The following is a 21,586-nucleotide window of genomic DNA, read 5'->3' on the forward strand; positions in this document are numbered from 1 at the left end:
TAAATCAAGGCTTAAAGTCAAGCTCTTGCATTATAACTAGCCTACTTTCAAAAATTTTATTAATCTCATTGATGATGGTTATGATTTAACATGAATTCAAATTGTGACAATTGAAGGATATGATTCATGCAAATAGTTTGAGTAGTTTTAGAAACTTTACTATTAAATTGTTATAATTAAAATCCACATGGAATGAAGAAAGATAAGTTACAACACATAAAACATTACTTCAAAGTATGTGATTTTATACTGCATGTAAACCGTACAAAAATAGACACTGACAAAAAGAACCTTAATGTTGTTTTGGCATCAGATGTTCTTTGGTGTTCAGGGTGGGTCTCAGGATAATAATGTAGCACTTGGGGATAAAGATACAGCCCAGTAAACCAAGGCAGGAGGCCAGGATGGAGAAGATCTGCACCGCTACCATGTATTTCCCCTTGGTACTCAGATATGTGGGAACAAAGGAGATCCAAACACTACAAAAAACCAACATGCTGAAGGTGATCAGTTTGGTTTCATTGAAGGCACCTGGCAGATTTCGGGCCAAAAATGCTACCAAGAAACAGATGGCAGCTAAAAAACCCATGTGGCCAAGAGCAGAGTAGAACATGGTGACAGAGCCTTCATTGCACTGCAGCAGGATATGTTCTGGTTGGGAATGAAAGTCAGAATCTGGGAATGGGGGAAAGATTCCCAGCCACATCATGCAGATGCCTACTTGAATACCAGAGCAGCATAAAACAATAGAATTGGCCAGACTCTTCCCCAGCCATTTCCTCATGCTGCTGCCAGGTTTTGTGGCCAGAAAGGCCACCACCACCATTACAGTCTTAGCCAGCAAGGAAGACACAGCAACTGAGAAAACAATACTGAAAATGGTTTGTCGAAGGAGACAGGTCAATTTCACGGGGTGACCAATGAATAGAAGGGAGATCAAGAATGAAAGCAAGAGAGAAACCAAGAGGATGTAGGTGAGTTCACAGTTATTGGCTTTGACTATGGGAGTTTCTCTGTATTTAATGAAGATTCCCAGAATAAAGGCAGTGGTTAGGGATAAACCAATGGCAAAGAAAGCCAGGATGAATCCCAACAATTCTTCATAGGATAAGAAGTTTATACTTTTGGGGACGCAGTGATCTCGCTTCTTATTGGAATATTGATGATTGGGACACTTTTCACAACGGACTGCATCTGAAACAAATGGTTAGTATATATCTGTTTCTGCAGCTGTAGGAGCATAAAAACCACATCATAAATCAATTTCTTCATTTTCACGGAATAATATAATATTTCTGCCCTGAAATATCCATATTTATTTATTTATTTTTATTTATTTATTCTTTGTCCAATATACAATACATATGGAATGAAATAGACATTAAGTAGTATATATAGGGATAGTAAGTAAAAAAGAAGAGGAGTGGATGAGAGGGAGAGAATATATTGGATATATGAGAAAAGGAAAGGTAATTGGACAGGGGACGTTAGGCACATCAGTGCACTTATGTACGCCCCTTACTGGCCTCTTAGGAACCTCTTTTTAAAGGCTGAAGATGAATGTGATTATCAGCTCTCAAAACATGTCCTCTTTCCCAAAACCAAGCAAGAAACTGACAACGCAATAGAAAGCAGTGATCTTTCATCATACAAAATTTGGTGATCTTTGAAAAGTTTGTGGATGCCTTCAAGAAATGTCATGTTCTTCTTGCTTCTTGATCAAATACCATCAAAGATTAATGGAGAATAATATTTTTATCCTGATATTTTGTTGTTTTTGGAGCCATCTAATCTACCTTCCTGTTCAGAGAATGTTCCTTCCACACACAGAGAACAGTCGTAGCAGCAAACTGGGGCTCCCTCTCTCAGAAGCTTGGCATAACCTGGGGAGCAACTTTCTGTACATCTTGAATAAGGCACCATCTAAACATGAACAGAAAGATTAGTCAGGGCAATATGGGAATTAGAAGGATTTACTGAAATCAACTGGCTTCCAGAAGCTCATTAACACATTGAGCAAAATGAGTCAAGGAGTAGTGGCATGAACCTTCATTATTCTGCTTGTAAAGGGCAAATGAAAGATCATTCTCTTTCTTTATCATTCTCCATTGTAGATCCCAAAACAGACTCGTTGCCTTATTCTTTTTTCTAAAGGAAAGTAGTTCCATTGCAAAAGGTGTTTCTCCTTAGGGAATATATGAGAATGATATAACTTATATTTTTTTCTCCATCTTTGCCTTCTGAGGAAATCTCCAACATCTTGTCCCTGTCTTTCTCTCCTATAACTGATCATTGTATTATCATATGCAAATTACTTTTTTTAGCTGCCCTCACTTCCCTTCCCACATCCTTAGTGACATCTTTCCCTTAAATAGTGGTTAACCTTTCATATTCTGGATTTTCTTCCAAAGATTCTTTTACAAAAGACAACTGTTCTTTGTTTTCCCTTGAAGAGGTTTTGCTTCTTATTCTAGAAGCTTCTTTGGTTCTGACTAAATGGTGAACTGTGGAACGATTTATTTTTCTTGCAGTCATTTGGTTATTATGTCAATACAACACAGCAAACGAGATCACTATGCTGGATTTCGTATTTCATCACCAGTTGGGTGCTTCCCAAGCACCTAGGACTGAGTGATGTAGCGGCGAATTATGTTTGCCGATCCCAGTAAAGCGGCCTTTTGCAATTGACAGATGGAGATTTTGTCAATTCCGATGGTTTTCAAATGTCCGCTGAGATCCTTTGGCACTGCGCCCAGCGTGCCAAGTACCCCTGGGACCACTTTCACTGGCTTATGCCAGAGTCGTTGCAGCTCGATTTTTAGATCTTCGTATTTCACTTATTTCTCTAGCTGCTTCTCTTCAATTCTGCTGTCTCCTAGGATTGCGATGTCGATGATCCATACTTTCTTTTTCTCCACAATCAGGATATCTGGTGTGTTATGCTTCAGAATTCGGTCAGTCTGAAGTTGGAAGTCCCACTGTAGTTTTGCTTGCTCATTTTTGACCAAGTTTTTGGGCTTATGATCCCACCAATTCTTTGCCACTGGTAAATGGTAGTTCCGGCACAAGTTCCAGTGGATCATCTGTGCCACAGCATCATGTCTATGCTTGTACTCAGTCTGTGCGACCTTTTTGCAGCAGCTGAGTATGTGATCAAGTGTTTCATCTGTTTATTTACAGAGTCTGCACTTTGGATCGTCTGTTGTTGTTGTTGTTATTATTATTATTATTATTATTATTATTATTATTATTATTAATAATTAGACTTGTACACTGCCCCCTCTCTAAAGACTTGGGAGAGCTCACAACAACAATAAACAATGCAATACAAATCTAATGATTAAAAACTATAGCTAAAAACCCACTATCATTAAAACAATCAATATTACACAATCATCACCATACATAAATCCTACTAGTCAGAGAGGCGATATATTAATTACCCCATGCCTGGCAACATAAATAGGTCTTCAGAGTCTTGTGGAAGGCGACGTGAGTGGAGGCCATTCGAATCTCTGGAGGGAGTTGATTCCAGAGGCCTAGGGCTCTTAGAAACATAGAAACATAGAAACATAGAAGTCTGACGGCAGAAAAAGACCTCATGGTCCATCTAGTCTGCCCTTATACTATTTTCTGTATTTTATCTTAGGATGGATATATGTTTATCCCAGGCATGTTTAAATTCAGTTACTGTGGATTTATCTACCACATCTGCTGGAAGTTTGTTCCAAGGATCTACTACTCTTTCAGTAAAATAATATTTTCTCATGTTGCTTTTGATCTTTCCCCCAACTAACTTCAGATTGTGTCCCCTTGTTCTTGTGTTCACTTTCCTATTAAAAACACTTCCCTCCTGGACCTTATTTAACCCTTTAATATATTTAAATGTTTCGATCATGTCCCCCCTTTTTCTTCTGTCCTCCAGACTATACAGATTGAGTTCGTTAAGTCTTTCCTGATACGTTTTATGCTTAAGACCTTCCACCATTCTTGTAGCCCGTCTTTGGACCCGTTCAATTTTGTCAATATCTTTTTGTAGGTGAGGTCTCCAGAACTGAACACAGTATTCCAAATGTGGTCTCACCAGCATTCTATATAGTGGGATCATAATCTCCCTCTTCCTGCTTGTTATACCTCTAGCTATGCAGCCAAGCATCCTACTTGCTTTCCCTACCACCTGACTGCACTGTTCACCCATTTTGAGACTGTCAGAAATCACTACCCCTAAATCCTTTTCTTTTGAAGTATTTGCCAACACTGAACTGCCAATACAATACTCAGATTGAGGATTCCTTTTCCCCAAGTGCATTATTTTACATTTGGAAACATTAAACTGCAGTTTCCATTGCTTAGACCATTTATCTAGTAAAGCTAAATCATTTACCATATTACAGACGCCTCCAGGAATATCAACCCTATTGCACACTTTAGAGTCATCGGCAAATAGGCAAACTTTCCCTACCAAACCTTCCCCTATGTCACTCACAAACATATTAAAAAGAATAGGACCCAGAACAGACCCTTGTGGCACACAGCTTGTAACCTGACTCTGCTCAGAATACTCGCCATTAACAATAACTCTCTGATGTCTACGCTTCAGCCAGCTGCAAATCCATTGAACTATCCAGGGATTAAGTCCAATCTTCACTAATTTATCTATCAGCTCTTTATGTGGAACCGTATCAAAGGCTTTGCTGAAGTCCAGATAGGCAATATCCACGGCACCACCTTCATCCAACACCTTTGTGACATAGTCAAAGAAATCAATGAGATTAGTCTGACATGATTTGCCTTCAGTAAAGCCATGCTGATTTGGGTCTAATAAGTTATTGTTTTTTAGGTGCTGATTTATCCTCTTTTTGAGTAGAGTCTCCATCATTTTAACTACAACTGATGTCAAGCTAACTGGCCTGTAGTTACCAGCTTCTTCTCTACTGCCCTTCTTGTGAATAGGCACAACACTGGCCATTCTCCAATCCTCAGGAACTTCTCCTGTTAACAAGGATTGGTTAAACAAATCAGTCAGGGGGGTAGCAATGACAGATCTGAGTTCTTTAAGAACTCTGGGGTGGATGCCATCTGGACCCATTGCCTTATTTATCTTTAATCGTTCAAGTTCTTCTAAGACATCGGCTTCTAAGATCACTGGAGCTGAATCCGTACAGCTGGAAGCAATGCTATATCCCTCTATAGTATTATTTTGTAAGGTGTCTTTTGAGAAAACTGAACAGAAGTAGCTATTGAAATGGTCAGCGATCTCCTTATTCCCATTAATGCATGTATTATTCCCGGTACTAAGCTTCGTGATGCCGCAGTTTTTCTTCTTCTTATCATTAATATATCTGAAGAAGGTTTTATCCCCCTTCTTTACAGATTTGGCAATTTCTTCCTCTTTTGAGGCTTTAGCAGCATATATTATCTGTTTCGCCTCCTTCTGTCTCATTTTATATACCTCCCTATCAGCTATACTTCCAGACTCTTTATACCTCCTATAGGCAGCCTTTTTTTCATTGACTATAGCCCTTACATCATTGCTAAACCATAGCGGTTTCTTCTTCCTTTTACCTTTAGTTATTTGTCTTACATACAGTCCAGTGGCTTTTAAGATGGCCTTTTTTAATACAGTCCACTGGATGCTCGCTCCTGCCATTTTATCCCTCCCCTTTAATTCATTATCTAAATATTCTCCCATTGCATTAAAATTTGTTTTTCTGAAATCCAATACTTTGGTTGCATTATAGGATTGCTCACAATGAGTTTTTACATCAAACCACAAACATAGATGGTCACTGCAACCTAAATTTTCTCCCACCTTGACATCTGAAACCCAATTCCCATTCGTAAAAACTAAATCTAGAATATTCTCCCCTCTAGTTGGTGTCTTAACCAGCTGTGCCAGAGCTGCTCCTGTAAAGGCCTCTACTATGTTCTTACTTTTGCATGTAAGGGCACTGGGGATATTCCAGTCAACATCAGGCATGTTGAAATCACCCATAACCACAATATCTCCCTTTACTGCCATTTGGGTAATTTCATCCACCATCTTGTTGTCATATTCCTCGGATTGCCCTGGAGGCCTATAGATCACCCCAATTCTAATGACAGAACCTTCTTTATTTTGCATGCAAATCCAGAGAGTCTCTAGATCTTGACACGTATTTTGAATTAGTGTTGTTTTTAGACTTTCTTTAATATAAATGGCTACTCCACCTCCCCTTCTCTCTATTCTATCCTTCCTATACAGTGTATATCCTGGTATGGATATTTCCCATTCATTAGAATCCTTAAACCATGTCTCAGTTATGGCAACCAGGTCCAAATTATCTCTAGATATTATGGCCATTAATTCACAGAGCTTGTTGCTCAAGCTTCGAGCATTTGTGCACATTACCCGAAGAACGTTATTTTTGTTATTAGTTTGCCCCTTATCATCAACAACTACATCTATATTATTTGCAGCTCCCTTTTCATAAGCTTCCAAAAACTGCTTTATCCTCATTGGTCGGGGACAGAAATCATCCACATCAGTTACATCTCTGTCCCCTTTACCTAGTTTAAATGCCTGTCCAAAAAAGTTCTGAATTCCTCACCGAGCACCTGGGTACCTCTATATGATGGATGCAAACCATCCCTCTTAAACAACTCCCTATTAGACCACCTACTGACATCATGACTTACATAGCCAAAACCTTCAGCTTTACACCACTGCCTTAACCACACATTAAACTCTCTGATACACGTTGTTTTATCCTCTTGGCCACAAACCGGTAACACCTCTGAGAAAGTCACTGAATCAGTTATTTTACCCAGCTCCACACTTAGACATTGAAAATCTCTTTTTACTACATTAACATTTCTCTGGGACAAATCATTTGTGCCAAGATGCACCACCACATCAACGTTATTACCTTTACTCACAGTCTTAACAATGTTTGTAATCCGCCTCCTGTCCCTGCTGGCAGTGGCCCCTGGGAGACACCTCAGCACCTTAACCACATCCTTGCTCTGTCCCAAATCAACACCTCTAACGGTCGAATCACCCACAAGAAAATGTGTCCTCTTTTTATTTCTACTAACTGTACTTGATGGTTTGGTGACATTTATGACAACTTCCCCTTTGAACATCCCCTCATTCTCTGCCTGAGGGACCTTGCTAATATCTCCAACATCCTTACTATTTAAATCCGCAAGAACACTATAGGAATTTGATACAGAGAGACCAAAATTGCTATGTTTTTGCTCAACTGCACGCAATCTTCCTGAACCGACAGTTGTCCACACAGCCCTCCTCCTCGGGGGGCGCTGTGGAAGTGGAGGCTGGACACATGGCTGCATTACAGCACGTGGCTGGGACAATCTTTCCACTTCTGCCTGCAAGCTACAAACTAAGGACTGCAATCTAGAGATCTCGCCATCTAACCTAGATGTCCTTATGCAAAGAGGGCAGTACCCCAAGTTCCACAAGGTACTACGGAAGACAACAGCCAAACAAATGTTACACTGCACCAAGCCAGTCATCTTAACAATGTATTGAAATACAAGTACTTAGCAGGAAAATCAACAACCCCTATTGCTACCAAACTTTGCTGATTTTGGTTTATAGTTATATGATTCGCACGCCACCAGGCACGCGGGCCACTAGTTTTCTCTCCTCTTACTCTGTGATCTGAAGTGCAAATTAAAATGGCTTTTTCCTGCCTTTTATACTTCCCAGTCTAATCCTGCCCCAGCCTAATCTGATTGGTCTGTGTTTGAAAACAAACTGCTAATAAAATTGTCTGTAACAGCCAGTTATAAATGCCCCTTCTCCTTGAATTCAAAAAATGCAAATGCAAAAGTAAACAGCACTACCTTCCTCTCCTTCTCTGTGATCTGAAGTGCAAATTAAAATGGCTTTTTCCTGCCTTTTATACTTCCCAGTCTAATCCTGCCCCAGCCTAATCTGATTGGTCTGTGTTTGAAAACAAACTGCTAATAAAATTGTCTGTAACAGCCAGTTATAAATGCCCCTTCTCCTTGAATTCAAAAAATGCAAATGCAAAAAGTAAACAGCACTACCTTCCTCTCCTTCTCTGTGATCTGAAGTGCAAATTAAAATGGCTTTTTCCTGCCTTTTATACTTCCCAGTCTAATCCTGCCCCAGCCTAATCTGATTGGTCTGTGTTTGAAAACAAACTGCTAATAAAATTGTCTGTAACAGCCAGTTATAAATGCCCCTTCTCCTTGAATTCAAAAAATGCAAATGCAAAAAGTAAACAGCACTACCTTCCTCTCCTTCTCTGTGATCTGAAGTGCAAATTAAAATGGCTTTTTCCTGCCTTTTATACTTCCCAGTCTAATCCTGCCCCAGCCTAATCTGATTGGTCTGTGTTTGAAAACAAACTGCTAATAAAATTGTCTGTAACAGCCAGTTATAAATGCCCCTTCTCCTTGAATTCAAAAAATGCAAATGCAAAAATGCAAATGCAAATGCAAAAAGTAAACAGCACTACCTTCCTCTCCTTCTCTGTGATCCCCTAGGCCCTGCCAGACAACATTTTTTAGTCAAGGGGACCTGGAGAAGACCAACTCTGTGGGACCTAATCGGCCTCTGGGATTCATGCAGCAGAAGGCCTGCAGGGCTTTTTAGGTCATTACCAACACTTTGAATTGTGTCCAGAAACTAATTGGCAACCAGTGCAGGCTGCGGAGTGTTGACGAAACATGGGTTTATCTGGGAAGGCCCATGACTGCTCTTGCAGCCGCATTCTGCATGATCTGAAGTTTCTGAACACTCTTCAGAGATAGCCCCAAGTAGAGAGTGTTACATTAGTCAAACCTTGAGGTGATAAGGGCATGAGTGACCTGTCCAAATTGGGCCACAACTGGAGCACCAGGCGAACCTGGGCAAATGCCCTTGTCACCAGAGCCGAAAGATGATGTTCTAAAGTTAGCTGTAGATTGAGGAGGATGCCCAAGTTGCAGACTCTCTCCAAGGGGGTCAATAGTTCCCCCCAGGGTAATGGACGGACAGATGGAATTGTACTTGGGAGGCAAAACCCACAGCCACTCCATCTTGTCAGGGTTGAGTTTGAGCCTGTTGACACCCATCCAGACCCTAACAGCCTCCAGGCATCAGCATATCACTTCCACAGTTTCGCCGACTGGACACAGGGTGGAGATGTACAACTGGGTGTCATCCGCATACTGATGATACATCACCCCATGCCCTTGGATGATCTCATCCCACGGTTTCATGTAGACATTAAATAGCGGGGGGGGGGGGAGGACCGATCCCTGAGGAACTCCACAAGGGAGAAACCTAGAGGTTGACTTCTGATTCCTTACTAACACCAACTGTGCCTGGCTGGGGAGGTAGTAGGAGAACCACTGTAGAACAGTGCCTCCCACTCCCAACTCCTCCAACCAGTGCAGAAGGATACCATGGTCGATGGTATCAAAAGCCTCTGAGATGTCAAGAAGCACCAGGATAGAGGATAAACCCCTGCCCCGGGTCCGCCAGAGATCATCCATCAGCGCGACCAAAGAAATCTTTCTGAAAGTTGTTAAAGCCACTTGGAATTTACTTGTGCCTTCAGGGTCACCTGAATAGTACAAATGGGTTTGAGACCTTCCTGCAATTGCTAAATCAATATCCTGTTTACAATATAGTCTTTTCAGCAGTTCCAAATCTTTCCATCCTCCACCATTCAGTCAGAACTGAGGAAGCTTCTTGGATGAGAAAGGAAACATCTTCAAGGGTAAATAAAGTCCAGGTACTTTAGAAAAAATACTTTTGGCACTAGCATGACCTGGATGACTGAGAATCTCCAGAGATATTCTGGTTTTACCCTTAGTGAAAGCAAGATAATTTGATGAACTATAAATTATGGCAACACATTCCAGTTTTAACAATGTAGATTGCAATGCAAGGCAGCAGGTTTCAGTGTGTGATATATTAATGTAAAACCTCTAAGGGAAAATGATATTTAATCGATTAATGAGGCCTTAAGTTCTCTTATTTGAAAATTATCCCAATTTGCCTCCATAACTATTATTTCTTATTGTCCATCAGGAGAGGGTTGGCTGATAAATTTGAAAAATAAATAAATAAATAAATAAATAAATAAATGAATGAATGAATGAATAAATAAAGTATTATTATTATTATTATTATTATTATTATTATTATTATTATTATTATTATTTATTAGATTTGTATGCCGCCCCTCTCCGAAGACTCAGAAATTAATAAATAAATTTCTGAGCAGCAAAATTCCACATATGGAGACAAATAGAAGAGCAAATTCCAAGCAGTCTCAAGTACTTTGTTAAATATAGTTGGCCATTGGATGGCACTTTGATTGACAGAAATCTTGACTTCTGAGGAGTCTTGTCTTTCTACACTCCCAATTTTAACCCCCGCATATGATTTGTTCCAAACTGATGTCCAGTGCATGATATCAAAGTCACCAACAAGAACTCCATTTTTATCAAAGGAAATCCCATCTCTTGAAATATTGTAATGTTGGAGGTTCTTCAGGAACCTATGCAGCTGCACAAAAAAACAGAAAAAAATTACAATTTGAGCCTTTATTCAATGTTTTTCTTGCTATTTTTCTGGATTGGAAATACTCTGAATAATCCAACCTCTTCAAATCACCACTACAGTCTGAAACAGATTGATTCAGCATTTCATGGGAAGCTTCTTTCAGTCTTTCTCCTGGAATTTTCAGATTTTTCATTTCTTTATCTCACATTCTTGAAGACATGGAATAGATAACACCACCACCATTAGGAAGGGGAGAATCAATGCAACCTCAAAGAATACAGCTTACTTGCCATGGCTGTACAACCTGGAGTGGTTGATGGTCTCCTATTTGAATTTTCCTCTTATTCCGTTGGGAGGAAGAGGCAGCACTGAGGACGCAGGCCACAATTTGAATTATTTGGAAAATGCTGGAGGAATCCTGAGAGAGGATTCTTGCAATCACATCATGGGGTGGAAATTCCCAGTTCTCTTTTGTCCTGCATTTTTTCCAAACTTTCTTAGATAAAACAGGACTTGAATAAGAACATTGGAATGATTGCTTTCCATAAAATAGGATCATAGATGCATAAGAATTAAAATCATAATACTGATTCCTTCCTTTTGTCTGGATTAGGAAGGAAAATAAAGCATATTTATTTTGGAGATCAACCCAGTGGTTAAAAATGCCTACACTTAAAGCTGTCAAAGTTGTTGCAATCCACACCTTTCCCACAATGGATTTATTAGTCATATTAATTTGTTGTAATATTATTGCTAATGTTCCTGAGGCCTGAGAATCTAGTTGGCATACTATAATTTTTATTTGACTCTTGATAAGAGAAATGAACATTTCTTTTTTTTCTTGCATGAGAGTTTCTTCAGCACTTGACTTCAAATTTGCTTCTGGGACATTTCCTGAGAGGACAATGCAAATCTCATTTTTTAGGGCAAGAACCTCCAAGCGTCTTTTAAATTTTTCTCCTTTTTCATTGTCCTGAGAAAGGAGGCCGATCCACGTCCATTGGAAATGCAGGAGCAGCTTGACAATTGCTGAGTAAGGAGGTTCTTGGTTTGGAGTCATCCGATGTGAAAAAGGGAAATGATGATTTTTCTCAGCTATCTGGTTGATAACACTATAGTTGATCTAAGATAAAAGAGAAGGTATTGGTAGTTTGTGTCAGTTTTAATGATAAAAGTCATGTGGTAAAACTGAGGGCCTTTCCCCCCTGTGAGAGAAGTTTCAAATGATAACTGTATGAATTTTTCTAGTTTCTTTAATGTTCTGTCTTGTTCTCTTATATGCTCCCTTTAAAATCATGGAGCTCTGAATTGATGGTCATGGTCATGGTCATGGGTGGTCCTCATAGAGCACACCCTTCTGTCACATTATAACTCTCAGAAGCCTGTTTTTGGTGGCAGAATATTCCAGCCACCACAGGGCGCCTGACACAAGTGATATCATGCTGGCCATGCCCACATTGGCCAAGCCTCCCGGAGATGAAATACAATCTCAATGAAGTCAAGTGCCAACGCTGCCCCAATATCATTTCAGAGAAATGACTGTCTCTATTCTCTTCTTTAAGAAACCTAATGATGAAACACCCATCATATCTGAAGGCAAGCTGTTCCAATAGTTAATTGATCTCAAAGCCTTAATTCTAGTTTGCTTCATTCCTTTATTAGTTTTCATCCATTGTTTCTTGTCCTACCATCAGGTGTTTTAAAAAACCAGTTGACCTCCTCTTTGTGGCAGCTGGTCAAATACTGGAATACAGCTATACACCAGTGGAATATATTTTGAAACTGACAAACGTATTAATTTCTGGGAAAACCAGAGCTTTGGCTATATGCACTTTTGTAAGCACAGTGATGCCTGTGTTTTTTTTAAAGTTTATTTATTGTTTTTTACACAAATACAAAGGACTAAAACAAATATTGTTCATATTTATCATTTACAGATCATAAGTCATTCTATTACATTCCTGTTAACATATCTATATATAATATATATTATTCAAAGGGATAGGATAAGTGTGGTAAGTAAAACAGATAGTAGGAGTTAATTATTATTATTATTATTATTATTATTATTATTATTATTATTATTATTATTATTTATTGGATTTGTATGCCGCCCCTCTCCGCAGACTCAGGGCGGCTAACAACAGCAGTAAAACAGTACAACAAAATCCAATACTAAAAAAACAGTTAAAAACCCATTATATAAAAACCAATCATACATACATACAAACATACCATACATAAAATTGTGAAGGCCTAGGGGGAAAGTGTATCTTAGTTCCCCCATGCCTGGCGGCAGAGGTGGGTTTTAAGCAGCTTACAAAAGGCAAGGAGGGTGGGGGCAATTCTAATCTCTGGGGGGAGTTGGTTCCAGAGGGTCGGGGCCGCCACAGAGAAGGCTCTTCCTCTGGGTCCCACCAAGCGACATTGTTTGGTTGATGGGACCCGGAGAAGACCCACTCTGTGGGACCTAACTGGTCGCTGGGATTTGTGCGGCAGAAGGCGGTCCCTGAGATATTCTGGCCCGGTGCCATGATTATACTTATTAGTGTATAAAAATATCACAGAGTAGCCCTGAGAAATAGATACAGAAGTTAATACTGTATGTCAAAAGCTAGTACTGCTTATCCATTTGTATTTATGTTCCCTTACTCACTGTCTGTATCATGTGTATGTATTTATCTATTTAAGAAATACAATTACATTGTGTTGTATTACCCTTTTGCTTTCCTCCATCCATTTATACCAGTTTTTCCATATCTCATCAAATTCTTTGCTATTTGTACCCTTGATTTCCATGGTCATTTTCTCTATTTCTGCACATTTGAAAATATTACTTTGTTTTTGTAATTCTTCCTTACTTTTTAAATATCCATTTGGGAATAAGATATCATTATATTGCAGGGTTTTGGTAGGGTCTATCAGATTTGGGTAGATAATAGTCTCCATTGTAGATAACCACCTTGGTACTTTGATATAATTTTTCTTTTTAATGCCATGCAAAGTTTTTAAAAGGGATTTCCTAATTAAATGTTTATCGAATGTGGTTTGCCTTTTTGAGTTGCCACTCCACAGGTGGGCATGCCATCCTATTTGCAAGTCATGCCCCTCTAAGGTCAAGATCCTTTTATTGGATAAATTTATCCAATCTTTTATCCAGCTTAAAGAAGTAATAAAGTTTCATGTCTGGAAGTCCTAAGCCTCCTCTAGCTTTACTGTCTTGTAAATGTGCTATCTTAATTATAGATTTCCTAATTTGCCAAATAAAGTTTGTGATCATTCTGTTTAGTTCCTTAAAGAATTTTAGATCTAAACTAATGGGGACTGTTCAAAAAAAATATAAAAACTTTGGAAGAATATTCATTTTTATTACCGCTATTCTATCGAGTAAAGAAAGTTATAATTTCCCCCATTTTTCAAAATCTGTCTTCATTTGCTATATTAGTTTATCATAATTATCTTTTTAATGGATGAAGTCTATTTGTGATAATTAGACCTAAGTATTAATTTTTTTTGGTAGTTTGTAGGTTTATCACTTTTTGTAATTACTCTTCCTGTTTCCATGTCATTAATTTAGTTTTTTGGTTGTTGATTTTTAGTCCAGTATATTTCCAATATTCTTCTATTTCACTAATTAGTTCCAAACCTGAGGTCGTTGGGTCTTCCAGGAAGAATACTACATCATTGGCATAGGCCTACAGTTTGTATTCTTCACCTTTGATTTTAGTTCCTTTTAATTCTTTATTGTTCCTTATCTTATTTAAAAGTATTTCTAAGGACAATATGGAAAAAGAGAGGACATAGGGCATCCTTGACAAATCCTTTTTGCAATTGGGAATGTATTGGTCATGTCTCCATTTAGCATCACTAGCCAACTGGGAGGTGTAAATATTTTCAATAATGCTTTCAAATTTGTAGCCGCATTTTAATTTTTCCATCAATTCTAATAGGTATTGCCGGCTCATCACTTTTGTAAGCAGTGTGGTGCTTGTGCTTTTTAGTATGGTGTCTAGATTTGCCATAGCTTTCTTCCCTGGACCAAGCATCTTTTAATTTCTGCCTTGATCTTGGAGCCCAAGAAAATAAAAGCTGTTACTACCTCCATTTCCCCCCCATATATTTGCCAGGAATTAAGAGGGCAGGATGCCATGATCTCAGTTATTTTAATGATGAGTTTCAAGCCAACTTTTGTACTTTTCTCCTTCAACCATATCAAGAGGCTCTTTAGTGACTCTTTGCTTTTTTCTATTAGAGTGGCATCATCTGCATATCTGAGGTTGTTGAAATTTCTCCCGGCAATCTTAATTCCAACTTCCAACCTCCAACCATAATTCTTCAAGTATTCTGTCTATCAGATCTAATTCCTTAAATCTACTTGTCATGTGTACTGAATATTCTCAAGAGATATGATATAGTTCATACCTGCTTAGTGTTTTTCCCTACTTTCCTCAATTTAAGCCTAAATTTTGCAATGAGAAGCTCATGATCTGAGCAACAGTAAGCTCCTGGTCTTGTTTTTAGTGACTATATAGAGCTTCTCCATCTTTGGCTGCAGAGCACATAGTTAATCTGATTTCTCTGCGGCTCATCTGGTAATATCCACATGAAAGGTTTCCACATATTTCTAGGTTCTACCATATCGCAAGATCTAAAATGGACACCCAACATGAAAAATGTCATCAAAGAAGCACAACAAAGAATGTTCTTACTCTGCCAGTTTGAGCAGCTCAAACTGCCGAAAGAGCTGCTGATACAGTTCTACAGAGGAATTATTGAGTCTGTCATCTGCACCTCTATAACTCCCCAAGGCTGTGTACTCTCACCACTTCTCTTCTCTCTATACACTAATGACTGCATCTCAAACGATCCATCTTTTAAACTACTGAAGTTTGCAGATGATACAACAGTGATCGGACTCATTCAAGACAATGATGAATCCGCATAGAGATAGGAAGTTGAACAACTATCCTTGTGGTGTGACTAGAACAATCTAGAACTGAACACACTCAAAACCGTAGAAATGGTGGTAGACTTTAGGAGAAACCCTTCCACCCTTCCACCCTCTCACAATGCTAGACAACACAGTATCAACAGTAGAGACCTTCAAATTTCTAGGTTCTATCATATCTCAAGACCTAAAATGGTCACCTAACATCAAAAACATCATCAAAAAAGCACAATAAAGAATGTTCTTTATGTGCCAGCTCAGGAAGCTCAAACTGCCCAAGGAGCTGCTGATACAGTTCTACAGAGGAATCATTGAGTCTGTCATCTGCACCTCTAGAACTGTCTGGTTTGGTGCTGCAACCCAACAGGACCAACACAGACTTCAGAGGAGAATCAGAACTGCAGAAAAAACAATTGCTGCCAACCTGCCTTCCATTGAGGACCTGTATACTGCACGAGTCAAGAAGAGGGCGGGGAAAATATTTACTGACCCCTCGCATCCTGGACATAAACTGTTTCAACTTCTACCCTCAAAATGTTGCTACAGAGCACTGCACACCAAGATGACTAGACACAAGAATAGTTTCCCCCCGAACACCATCTACTAAAAAAATAATTCCCTCAACACTGTCAGACTTTCTACTAAATCTGCACTTCTATTCTATTAGTTTTTCTCATCATTCCTATCATCCTTTTCCTCCCACTTAGGACTGTATGACTGTAACTTGTTGCTTGTATCCTAAGATTTTTATTAATATTGATTGTTTCTTCATTGCTTATTTGACCCCTATGACAATCATTAAGCGTTGTACCACATGATTCTTGACAAATGTATCTTTTTCTTTTATGTACCCTGAGAGCATATGCATCAAGACAAATTCCTTGTGTGTCCAATTACACTTGGCCAATAAAATTCTATTCTATCATATTCTATTCTAAACAAATAATTCACTCAATACTGTCAAATTATTTACTGCACTACTATTAATCTTAACATAATTTTTTGGTGTTAATTCTAGAAAGTGTTGTAAGGCTTCATAGAACAGGTCAACTTCAGCCTGTTCTGCACCAGGGGTTGGGAAATAGACATAGTCAATAGACTATGATGTTGAATGGTTTGCCTTGGATTCAAAGTGAGATCATTGTGTCATTTTGGGAATTGTATTCCAGTACTGTTTTTCCTAAACTTTTATTGACTATGAAGGCTACTCCATTTCTTCTGAGGGATTCTTGCTACTACATGATGGTCGTCTAAATTAAATTCACCAATGACTGTCTATTTTACTTCGCTGATTCCTAAGTTGTCGAGGTTCAGTCTTGTCATCTCTTGTTTGATCAAGATCTAGATCTTTACAGCATTGGACTTTCCTTTCACCACCAGATACATCCACAGTGGAGTATCCTATCGGCTTTGGCCCTTTCAATTCATTCTTTCTGGCACTACTAGTATTAACTCTCTTCTCTTCCCCAATAGTATATTGGTCATCTTCAGATCTGAGAGGCTCATATTCCAGCATCGTATCTTTTTTGCCTTTTAGTACTGTCCATGGGGTTTTCATGGCAAAGATACTGGAGTGGATCGCCATTTCCTTCTCCAATGGATCAGATTTTGTCAGATCTCTCTGCTGTGATGTATCCATCTTGTGTGGCCCTGCACAGAATAGCTCATAGTTTCAATTGACTAGGCAAGCCCAGTACCATGACAAAGCAGTGATCCATGAAAGGGGTATATGCATATGCATGTATTTTTTGCATGTGTATATGGTAGTGTGCTTCATCTGATTTAACAACAAATTCTGTGAGTTGGCATACACACATACTTTGTGAATGAAAATTTCTTTCAACTCTTCTAATATTTACATTCTGACTTTCAATTGAAAGAAATATATACTAATGCTGCCTTCTAGTCAAATCAAAACAATTTACAACACAGAATTAATTTTACTTGATTCTATACCTGTGGAATTTTATAGATGCTCAAGACATTAGATATATGATCAAAGAGTTCAGAATCCATCTCTTCAAGAATCGCCAGCAGGTTTTTTTGTCTTCCACATTTGTAGTTTGGGATGTTCTCATCCCCTGTAGACACCACATCCAGCATGGCCTCATATGTCATTCTTGCATTGAAAAAGTTCTCATAGATGTTGTAGCCCAGGGTAATGTTGGGTAACAGCCTTGAATCCTGGTTGACCTCATAAATAGCCAACAAGAAGGGCAGAATGTGGTTGAAGATAGTCTCACTAAAACATAAGGAAATTTGTCATATATTTTTTTGCTCTATATCAACGATTTATGAGATCAGCTTAAAAGCAATTGTGGTTTTTTGGTCAATGATGAAAACGTATTCAATTCTACAGATAAATCTTTTTTAAAGAAATAATCTTTATTAAGTTTCTGCATATAAAAAACAATCTAAACAAACAAAAATGCAAAGAAAAAAGTAAGAAATATGAAAGAGACAGACAAATCAGCTTATATGTGTTTGATATATGCACATAGATAGTTATTTGCTTATCATCAATTAATATTTTCTTTCACTACATACATATATTTGTTTATCATATAAAAGACATATTTTGTCAACCATATTGTTGACTATTACTATCAAGCGATCTAATATTAAGTATTTGTATCTAGTGTGTGGAATTGTGTGCTTGTTTTTTTTAGTTTTGTATATTATATTATATTCATTTTGGGTATTTCTGAGGAAGGTACGAATTTATATTTAGGGGTTTTATGTTCCATCGATTTATGGTGCAGTGTTTCTGTATTTTCATTTTATTTCGGTACAAAATGAAGGAGTGTTTAATTTTGCTTTTCCTTTATGTTTTTTATGTATTTTTGTTGTTTGAGCCATTTGTACCAATTTTCCATATTTTGTAAAATACAGATTTATCTTTTTCCTGTAATTCCAAAGACATTTTGGTCATTTCTGCACACTCAAGGACCTTAATTATGAAGCTTAAAGTTGTGATGGCTGTTTCTGTTTCCAAATTTTGTGCATATAGCAATCTTGCTGCCATTATAATGTGGCGGATTAAGTATTTGTCTTCATTTTTAAATTTCTGCCTTGCAATACTAAGAAGGAAAAGTTCAGGTTTTAAAAGGACTGTCTGTGCCACAATTTGCTCTAAATAGCTTTTGATTTTGCGCCCAAAGTTTTTAGCAACTGGGCAAGTCCACCATAAGGGTTAGTAGGTAACTGTTTCCCTTTTGCATTTCCAACATAGTGGTGAAACATTTTGATACTTTTTGTTGAGTCATGTTGGAGGGAGGTGCCAGTGGTAAAACAATTTATTATAAGTTTTCCTTATATGATGTTGTTAGTGTTAATTTGTAGTTTGTGTTTTTCCCCATTCTGCTAAATTTATGGAGTATCCAAAATTTTGAGACCAAGATATCATTGTTCCTTTCACTTCTTCCAGAAATTGTTTTTTGTTGGGGCCTAAAATAATCTTATCTAAGATAGTGTTATTTTGAAAGCCGTATTTAGTTTTATCTTCCTTAAATTTGGATTGGATTTGTAGAAAATTCCACCAATACAGGTTTATTTCTTTTTCCCTAAGGGTTTATTTAGGTATCAGATCTTCTTATTGGTCCAAAATTTGTTCATACGTTACTATTTTTACGGGGTCTAGTGCATTAGGGTATATTATAGCTTCTGTTGGTGAGAGCCACTTTGGTGTTGAATGGTAGTAGCATTCTTTAATTTGTAACTAGGTGTCAAGCTTCCTCTAATATAATGCTGCCTGAAGTACAGTATGTATGTATTTTATACTTTTTACCTCCTAGAAATGCGTGCCAGCCTGCTTGGAGATCGAAACACTCTAGGGTTAGTATCGGGGGGGGGGGGGGCTACTGTCCGGACCTGGGGGGGGGGGCACTCACTGGGGTAGTAAAAATGGAGTTCCACCCCAAAGCACCCAATTTGTACTGAAAGATGTTGAAAGAAAATGCATAAGCCACGCCCACAGTGTGGTAGTAAAATTTTTGGTAACCCTTCACTGGTTAGTATATATTGGTAAACATAATCAGAATTTCAAGTATAAGCCATTGATTTAGCAGATGACCCTCACTTTGTTAAGGGCCTAGGTGTACTTTGCTCTGATGATTTATGTTCCAAGGCTCAATGTAACAGCATTGCTAAAATAGTATTAAGAATTATAAACATAATTTTGCAAAGCTTTTTTTTCCTGGAAATATTGTATTGCTAATTACAGCTTATAAAACTTATGTTAGATCAATTTTAGAGTGTTGTTCAGGTGTTTGGAATCCCCACCATATATCTTACCTCAGTACAATTAAGCAGGTTCAGAAGTACTTAATAAGAAATGACTTGCATTCTTCTGTACTCAATAGAAATCTTTACACTGCTAGGCTTGAAATTCTCCATTTGAATGAATTAGAACTGCATCGCTTGAGGGCAAAACTAGTTTTACATACAAAATTATATATAGTAATGTTTTACTTGTAAATTTTTCTGTTTAAATTGCATTAATATACAGGAAAAGCACCACATTAATTGCCATGTAAATCATTATAATCCTGATTGTAAAAAATATTATTTCTGTAAAAGAGTTGTCAAATGCTTGAATGTTCTACCTGATTCAGTTGTCTCAACTGCAAATTTTCACAGTTTCAGTCACAAATTGACTTCCATGGACTTTACTTCATACTTAAGGGGTCAGTAATGTGCCTATCATCCCTGTCATTGTATTTCTATTCTCTTATGCTTGTTCTCCTTTTTATTTGACAAATTTCAATAAATAAATAAATGAATGAATGAATGAATAAATAAATAAATAAATAAATCTTTAGTTTGAGTTTTCATGAAAGAATGTCATATTTACTGTAGCTTTATAGCTATATAGTGCAATGCCAAAAAGAAAAGCAGGTACTCGTTATTCAATGAAATTATTCAATATATTTGGACTTTGCAGGTGATAGACATTTTTGAAATTTCTACAAGAAGAACAGTCCCATTGACACCCCTAGGAGCTTCTTGCCAAAAGAAATGTCAGAGAGAGATCGCAAGCTTGTTATGTCAAATGAAAGTGATCAACCTTTGGAACAGCTTCATATGGAGGTTGTGAGAACTCCAACACTTGAGACTTACAAAAGGAGATTGGACTGACATTTGTATGAAATGGAATAGGGACTCCTGCTTGAGTCGGAGATTGGACTAGATGACCTACAAGGTCCTTTCCAACTCTAGCAATCTGTAATGACAGGATCAAAGGAACCTCAAAATCACAAGAACTGGTTTTACCTATCATTTTCTCCACATTATGACTTGGGAGTAAAAATTTAGAAAATTATTCTTATAATTCAATAGCCAGGAAAGGAAAAGTTACAATTGTAAGAACTTCCACATCTTCATTTACTCAAAAAGGAAGTGTGAACATTTCTTACTATTGTAACTGTTTCAATCTGTTTAGAATAAGGTTTTGCAAAAAGCAAAGCATTTATTTGCTAATATAACACTCACATCAATTCAAAACCATCCATAAAATGTCATTAAAGCCATATCCTTAGTACCCCCTGGCACCAGACTAAATGTGCTCATAGCTTGCAACCCACATCCTAGCCCTTTGGTTGGGAGAAGATCTATATCTTCATATGTCTCCAGAATGTTAATAAGGGATGCTACAAAGTGTATATTATGTACATTGTTATTACATTATATGATTTCTACCTGTTATACCACTCTAGAGATGACTAACTGCTTGATTCAAGTGATGGATTATCTAGAGATATTACTTATCCACAGATGGATATCTCTTCAACAAGACTTTTTTAGACCTAGATTTTACTGCAGAATATTCATGGCTTTACAGTCATTGTCCTATATTCTGCCCTTAACTTTACTTAATGTGATCCTCTGTGGCTAAACATTAATGTATCACATTGTAAGGTCAAAAAATGCACTCGAGTCTCCAAAATGCCAGAATGAAAGCCAAGAAGAATCTTGGAAAATAAACAGCTTTTATTTGTACAAAGAAGAACTGGGTATAGTGATTCCAATAACATATAGGCAACAATCACACAAGGAAGAAGCCACGCCCGAGAAGAGTGTAGCTAGGAACTTATACACTCATTTTGCCA

The 21,586-nt window shown here is 37.8% G+C and overlaps 1 protein-coding gene across 1 annotated transcript; it reads right to left on the reverse strand.

Moving 5' to 3' along the window:
* Nucleotides 1–292: 292 nt before the first annotated feature.
* Nucleotides 293–17,597, reverse strand: LOC139159353 (vomeronasal type-2 receptor 26-like). The gene is made up of 5 exons (XM_070736673.1): nt 17,436–17,597; nt 10,818–11,654; nt 10,307–10,534; nt 1,797–1,923; nt 293–1,194 (listed from the first exon to the last, which is right to left on the reverse strand). Exons 1-5 carry the CDS (start codon nt 17,595–17,597, stop codon nt 293–295), a joined length of 2,256 nt encoding a protein of 751 aa, XP_070592774.1.
* Between the last annotated feature and the right edge of the window lie 3,989 nt (nt 17,598–21,586).

The sequence above is a fragment of the Erythrolamprus reginae genome, chromosome 2 (genome assembly GCF_031021105.1).
Source record: "Erythrolamprus reginae isolate rEryReg1 chromosome 2, rEryReg1.hap1, whole genome shotgun sequence".
Lineage (NCBI taxonomy): Eukaryota > Metazoa > Chordata > Lepidosauria > Squamata > Dipsadidae > Erythrolamprus > Erythrolamprus reginae.